General features: G+C 41.3%; 1 protein-coding gene across 1 annotated transcript; it reads right to left on the bottom strand.

The window, feature by feature from the left end:
* Window positions 1–1,243: 1,243 nt before the first annotated feature.
* hsp90aa1.2 (heat shock protein 90, alpha (cytosolic), class A member 1, tandem duplicate 2) lies at window positions 1,244–7,094 on the bottom strand. Its single transcript, XM_070925759.1, has 11 exons — window positions 6,995–7,094; window positions 5,013–5,162; window positions 4,522–4,888; window positions 4,287–4,420; window positions 3,851–4,171; window positions 3,571–3,736; window positions 3,267–3,457; window positions 2,665–2,812; window positions 2,264–2,532; window positions 1,802–2,135; window positions 1,244–1,644 (listed from the first exon to the last, which is right to left on the bottom strand). The coding sequence occupies exons 2-11, from the start codon at window positions 5,160–5,162 to the stop codon at window positions 1,532–1,534; spliced, it is 2,193 nt and encodes a 730-aa protein (XP_070781860.1). The 5' UTR covers window positions 6,995–7,094; the 3' UTR covers window positions 1,244–1,531.
* Window positions 7,095–7,241: the final 147 nt, after the last annotated feature.

Below are 7,241 nucleotides of genomic sequence, written 5' to 3'. Positions count from 1 at the left end.
GTATTCATCAGTTCCAATTTTCCCAAAAAATCCAATATCTATTTCCTCTGCCAGTAGGTTAATATGCCTCCCAAATGGGTTACTTCAAATGGGTTGTTCACTTCAGACATTTTGACATGTCAGAGTAGGGAAAAGCGCAGCTGTAAATAATGAAATTATGTCTGTATTCTTTAATTGTGCTGGCTGTCACACTGTCATGGCTTACTGGGACACTTGAATAGAACGGAGCTATCTGTAAGTTTATAAGTAACATGTGTGCTTTTCCTACTCTAACAAGCCAAAATGTCTACTGTTAAAAATGCCTATCTGTAGACCTATGGTGCTATAAAGTGACTATGACCTTCTTGACATCTTTACATCATGGCCTCTTCCTGCCTCTTGCTCATCTTCTCGTCATGGACTCTTTCTTGTAATGAATTTTCCTTGTCTGTCTCAGCACTATTGACATTCTTGCAGTACCCCCTCACACACTACTGTCAATCCTATTAAAATCATCTAGTCGGTGACTGTGAGGCGATGTCCTTGAAAGAATCACTTCCTCCTCTTCAGAGGAGTTTATCTTATTTTGATTCAGTTCAAAGTTTGTGCCTTTTCACTAGGGCTACATTGAAAGATCCATGTCACCAAGGCTACAGTCTGAATAATGTATCAGTATTGTAATATTTGTTTATCAACCACCGTTTGTGTCCTTGAATAATATCCTGTCCTAAGCTAGCCATTTGTGGCGTCAACCCTGAGGTCCCTGGTCAATTAAAAGTGCAAATGCCCTACTTCAATAGCTGTGGAGCCTATAGAAGCCTTACACTGTATTACAAGTGTCTACATCCTGTTCGCAGCTTAAGGATACACAATTATTTGTATTTTGTCTTATTTTCATTTCTTCCACCATCCATATATTTTGGCACCTTTCAGCTACATCATATGTCACTCAACTGTGCTATAACTGAATTTATACTCATTTCCTGCCAAGCATGTCATTAGGTATAACGTCTTAAATGTATCAGTTCTTGTCTTTGGAAACCCCTCCATGGCAGTTTGAAGTTAGTAACCTACAATTTACTCCGAAAATATGACACGGATGTTATTTATCTTCAACTAGAAATTAATACTGTACTGTACTCGGCAATTAACTACTTAAAACAATGGATAGGTAACTCATCTGTTGTAAATGTATCAAAAGTCAGTAGGGATGAACAAAACATGACTTGTTAACATGTTAAATTTTTTATTTGTCCCACCCATTTCAAGTAACCGTATCAATTTTGATATATTTACAGTTAAAGTAAGAACACACATTGGAATGTCAATAAATACAAAACAAAATCAATTGATAAAACTCAAGATACAAAAAGTGACAATTTCAAAAAAGAAAGGTCTAAAAGGAATGAATCTGAACTGCATGGTCTATGCAAGGGGAAACAGTGAACTTGGTCAAAAAGGGGTTGAAGCGGGGGGTTTCCAGGCTCATTTACAACATTTAACTTTAAATTTTATATAACACTACATCTGAAAGCTAGCAGGCAATAGAAACCTAGTCCACCTCCTCCATCCTGGATGTGTCGTCATCATCCCCTTCAAGAGGGGGCATGTCCTCAGTGGGAGCAGAGGTGGTTTCATCTGGTGTCAGATCATCTTCATCAATACCTAAAGGAGGAAGGTAGCAGATTATGAGTCAGTGAAGCCAGGTTTATCTTAAATAATTTTATTGGCACAGTAGAAGTATGTAACATGTATGTTGCATGAAGCACGGTTAAAAATATCACGCAAGCTTTACATTGTGGAGATACAAACAGATACTCACCAAGACCCAGCTTGATCATTCTGTAGATGCGATTGGAGTGCGTCTGGGGGTCATCCAAGGTGAATCCTGAAGACAGCAGGGCAGTCTCAAAGAGCAGGATGACCAGATCCTTCACAGACTTGTCATTTTTGTCTGCCTCTGCCTTTTGCCTCAGGGTCTCCACGATAGGGTGGTCAGGATTGATCTCAAGGTGCTTCTTAGCAGCCATATAGCCCATGGTGGAGTTATCCCTCAGAGCCTGGGCCTTCATGATCCTCTCCATGTTGGCCGTCCAGCCATAAGTGCTAGTGACGATGCAGCAGGGGGAAGAGACCAGGCGGTTGGAGACTGTGACCTGTGGAGGTAATCAAGAATTAATACCATTTTCTGCCTTATTTGCACAATAGTGGATTATACACAATAGAATGTTATACAACACCTCATGGGGTTGCTTTAGAGCTTTGAATTGATTAATATGCTCACCTTCTCCACCTTCTTCTCCAAGATGTCCTTCATGATCTTGCACAGGTTCTCGAACTGAGCCTTCTTCTCCTCCTGCTTCTTCTTCTCCTCCTCATCCTCAGGCACCTCCAGGCCTTCCTTTGTCACTGAAACCAGGTTCTTGCCCTCAAACTCCTTCAGCTGCTGCACGCAGTACTCATCAATGGGCTCAATCATGTAAATGACCTCTAGGCCGGCTTTGCGAAGGCGCTCCACAAAGGCAGAGTTAGCCACCTGGTCTTTGGTCTCACCTGAAATACAGACATGGAAATGCTGTCAAACATTTATGTAATATCACACATATATTAATGAATTAACATACTTCACCAAATTTTAAAATGCTTTTTAAACACAAACAGTTTATAGATGAAGAGCATCCTCACCAGTGATGTAGTAGATGTGTTTCTGGTTGTCCTTCATGCGTGTAACATAGTCCTTCAGGGAAACCATCTCGTCTCCAGAAGCTGAGGTGTAGTATCGCAGCAGCTCAGACAGCTTCTTTCTGTTTTGAGAATCCTCGTGGATGCCAAGCTGAAAGGCAAATAAAACTAAATGTCAATAACATGCAGTTTAAGACAAAATTGCATCAATAGACATCAATTCAGCTGACATTTAATTCTAGCAAAAATTACATTATATCTTCACACTGATATTGGTCTATAAGGTCCATTTAAACAGAAGATGGCAGTAAGGAGCTCCAAACAAGACTCAAAGCAGCTTTACATTGGGACAATAGGGTCAAAGGATCAGACAGATGGCTAAAGCATTACAGGAACAAACGGTAACTAACTAAAATGCCAAAGGTTCTTGTTCAGCCTTGCACTTCAAGCACAAGTAAGCTCCATCCTGCTAAAATTTAGATCACATTTGGCTTGATTTGTGATGACATTAACATAGCATAGGCTACAAGGTCTGTTAAAGAAGTGTGAAAGTGACAAGATTAGGAAAACTTGCAGCTTGCACAGTGCAAGGTGAGGACACTAACCTTGATGTTCTTGGAGAACTGCTCGTAGCACTTTTTGTAGTTGTCCTTGTCCTCAGCGAGTTCAGTGAAGAGTTCCAGGCACTTCTTGACCAGGTTCTTGCGGATGACTTTCAGGATCTTGCTCTGCTGCAGCATCTCTCTGGAGATGTTCAGGGGAAGGTCCTCAGAGTCCACCACACCCTTGATGAAATCTGATAGGATAGATAAAGCAGTATGTTTAAATTTCTAAGATGATTTATAATGATTATGTGATTCATGAACAAATTGTACAAGCTAGTGATTCCACATTTGGGTCAATACTCACTGAGGTACTCAGGGATGAGCTCATCGCAGTTGTCCATGATGAAGACCCTGCGCACGTACAACTTGATGTTGTTCTTCTTCTTCTTGTTCTCAAAGAGGTCGAAGGGAGCACGACGAGGCACAAAGAGCAGGGCACGGAATTCCAGCTGACCCTCTACTGAAAAGTGCTGTGGGAAAAAAGGGTTGATTAGGTCAATTATAGGGTCAGTTTTCAAATGTGATTATATTACTTGTATTATAAATGTGCCCAATACGTTTAAAAAAATAAGTAAGAGACCTACCTTGACAGCCAGGTGGTCTTCCCAGTCATTGGTGAGACTCTTGTAGAACTCTCCATACTCCTCATTAGTGATGTCATCTGGGTTACGAGTCCACAGGGGCTTGGTCTTGTTCAACTCTTCCTGGTCAATATACTTCTCCTTGATCTTCTTCTTCTTCTTCTTTTTGTCACAAGACTTGTCATGGTCGTGCTCCTCATCCGACCCAACGTCCTCAATCTCGGGCTTGTCCTCATCTTTCTCCTCGTCTTCATCCTTGTCTTTCTCCTTCTCCTCCTCCTCTGCCTCGTCGTCACTCACCTCCTTGTCACGCTCTTTCTCCACCTGAATAAAAATATAACTCAGTCAATGGCCATCATGTTTGGATTACGTTGTTAACCCAGGTCAACTAATGTGAAATAAGTTTGCAATTTATTAGACAATTTAAAAGAGTGCTTACAAAGAGTGTGATGGGATAGCCAATGAACTGTGAATGCTTTTTCACAATCTCTTTGACTCTTCGCTCCTCGAGGTATTCTGTCTGGTCTTCTTTCAAGTGCAGGATCACCTTGGTTCCACGTCCCATGGACTCAGCTATATGGGGAAAAGATGGGTCAAATGTTACAGATAGCCCTGGTTACCAATAAAACAAACGTGTTAAATAGCAACAAAGCAATGACCTTTACATTACTTACAGGTGTCCACTTTAACTGTGAATGAGCCTCCAGCCGAGGATTCCCAGGCGTACTGCTCGTCGTCATTGTGTTTGGTTATGACTGTCACCTTCTCAGCCACCAGGTAGGCAGAGTAGAAACCCACACCAAACTGACCGATCATGGAGATGTCGGCTCCAGCCTGCAGAGCCTCCATGAAAGCCTTGGTGCCAGACTTGGCGATTGTGCCCAGATTGTTGATCAGGTCAGCCTTGGTCATGCCGATACCTGTGTCAATCAGGGTCAGGGTGCGTTCCTCTTTGTTGGGAATGACTTCAATTTTGAGGTCCTTGCCACTCTCTAGCTTGGAGGGGTCAGTGAGACTCTCATAGCGGATTTTGTCCAGGGCCTGGAGGGAGGAAATACAATCCATTAATGAAAAGTTTTGACAGAAATTTACACTTAAAATTTAAAGCTTTGACACAACATGAGATTAAGAAATCAGCTTTAGACTAATACTATGATAAACTTACATCTGAAGAGTTGGAGATAAGCTCCCTAAGGAAGATCTCTTTGTTGGAATAGAAAGTATTGATGATCAGGGACATCAACTGAGCAATCTCAGCCTGGAATGCAAAGGTCTCAGCCTCCTCCTCCATTGGTTGGTCATGTGATTCAGGCATCTAAACAGAGGGAACACATGAATATTGTTTTTTAGAACATGCATATATCAAGGATTACACATGCAAACACATACAATAAATGGTATGTCCCATCAGCTGGCCCCATTTGCATCTCTAAAGCACAATGCACAAAGGCCTACACAATCATTTGGATTGGATTATAGATCTGAATGCATTCCCACAAGGAATAATGTTGGATGGTTTTGTACGACTAAAACCTGACCCAATAATTGTACTTGTTTTCATTTATTTCTTTGCAGTTATACAGGCAGCTTATGGACCTGTGTGCGCAATCGCGTTCATTCGCTTGTGGATCGGCTGCAGCAGTGAGTCATTACTCTGTCACACCTACAACAAACACTGCCAATCACCCAGGAGTAAGTAATTAAAGTTACACCTTACAATACAATATAATAGAATCAACACCACCGCAAACCACCAGTCTCAATGACTACTTTAGAGTTGAATCAATACCTCTGACACACTTTTAGTATTTATTACATGGCTATTATATTTCACAATGTGCATCCATTAAAATTGTCCATTAGCTGTAAGTACCATTATCAAAACGCTGGCCAAATAATCAGTTGAAACTTATCATCAGTTATCTGAAATAGCAGAGCTGTGCATCAGTAATGACAGCTTATGTGTGAGCATGTATCACTTGTGCAGGCAGGTGGTGTGACAGACTGTCCAGCTCTGCACACTGCTCCACCTGCCTATAATCCATCTTTAGCAAATCAGCCAAAATCCATCTGCTTCTGCCTTTACACAAGTTACATATATGCACTTTATTTTCGGCAAATACAACAAAAAGTATATGTGGAGAGTATAGAAAATGAATTGTTTTATTATTTATTATTATTGTTTTAGTTCATATTATTAGGTTCCACAACCAAGACCTCAATAGAAAGGGGCAACCGTGGTGAATCACTGTATTTCAGTCCACAAATGTAGATAAACCACGACAGTGTAATTACATGTGTGTTATCCGCTCCTGCTGCAATTGACCTGATTAGTTATTGGTTTATCAGAGAGGAGCATGTGGCCAGAATTGCATATCAGCATGATCGGCGTCAGCAGAAATGGCGCTACCTTCCGGTTTCCCAAGCGAAATGCAAGTTTCTAGAAGGTACCAAGAGGCGAACAGAACTCTCTAGCAGTTTCCATAGGAATCGAAAGCTCCTCCTCTTATCATTTTGTGAATGATGCCCCTGTGCTTCACCCATCTTGTACTGAATCACTGTGATGGAAGAGGAGGACATAGACCGACAAAAAATATCTCTGCTCGGTAAATCTGATTTAGGTTCATTAAACTGTGCGGCTACTTAACGTAATCCCTACCTGACAAGTGCACCGCGAATGCACCATGTGGCTGCTGTCACCCAGCTTTGAGCGATGCAAAGGTGATGTGGGCGGGATAGTTGCCAAAGACAGTGTTGGAAAAAGTTTTCACATGTGCAAATAACGCTGCCATGTCAAGGAAACCACGTTGAAATAACCGTTACAAACCTTGATGTAGATATATATTAAAAAAAAACATGCCTATGGTGATTGTATTGGCATAATCTGATTATAACACAATGTACATTAACTACGTTTTATGCTATCTTCACTTCATACATCACCATTTGCATCCAGACATCTCAGAATGTTTTATCATCGTCATGTTATAAAATATCGATGGCAAACGGCTAAACTATAGCTATATTTAACAACTAAGCTAACGAGCTAATATTAACCATGAATGTCAAAGTGTGTAGTATTTTATCAGTTGGCATCTCCGTTGAACTAACTTAACATTATTTAAAAAAAAAATTGAATTTATTTACCTTGGCCCTCAGTCTATCGAAAACCCGGAAATATGCGGAGGTCGTTCGAAGTCTCAGGCAACCCGACGGGCGAGATTTGTACCGGTGGCCGCGCTGCTTTTCTACCCTTAACGAGTGTTCGAGAAATCCCGACCTGAGCTTCCAGAATCATCTGGAATCTTCCCTCTCTATAGCTCGGTGATGGTCGCTGACAGGCCCAACGGACTGTCAATCATGATGTGTGCACACGCTTCTTGGCTAGAGGGGG

Source organism: Enoplosus armatus, chromosome 19 (genome assembly GCF_043641665.1).
Source record: "Enoplosus armatus isolate fEnoArm2 chromosome 19, fEnoArm2.hap1, whole genome shotgun sequence".
Taxonomy (NCBI): Eukaryota; Metazoa; Chordata; class Actinopteri; order Centrarchiformes; family Enoplosidae; genus Enoplosus; species Enoplosus armatus.
The sequence above is the reverse complement of the archived record's forward strand: the minus strand, read 5'-3'. Positions and strand labels throughout refer to the sequence as shown.

What these genes read in the sequence shown, in the direction of transcription:
- hsp90aa1.2 (XM_070925759.1), bottom strand. Translation starts at nt 5,162, where the DNA reads ATGCCTGAATCACATGACCAACCAATGGAGGAGGAGGCTGAGACCTTT. An exon ending in GCTATCCCATCACACTCTTT is followed by an intron (nt 4,172 to 4,286) that starts GTAAGCACTCTT and finishes ATTTTTATTCAG; the next exon opens with GTGGAGAAAGAGCGTGACAA. An exon ending in ACACATCTACTACATCACTG is followed by an intron (nt 2,533 to 2,664) that starts GTGAGGATGCTC and finishes TCTGTATTTCAG; the next exon opens with GTGAGACCAAAGACCAGGTG.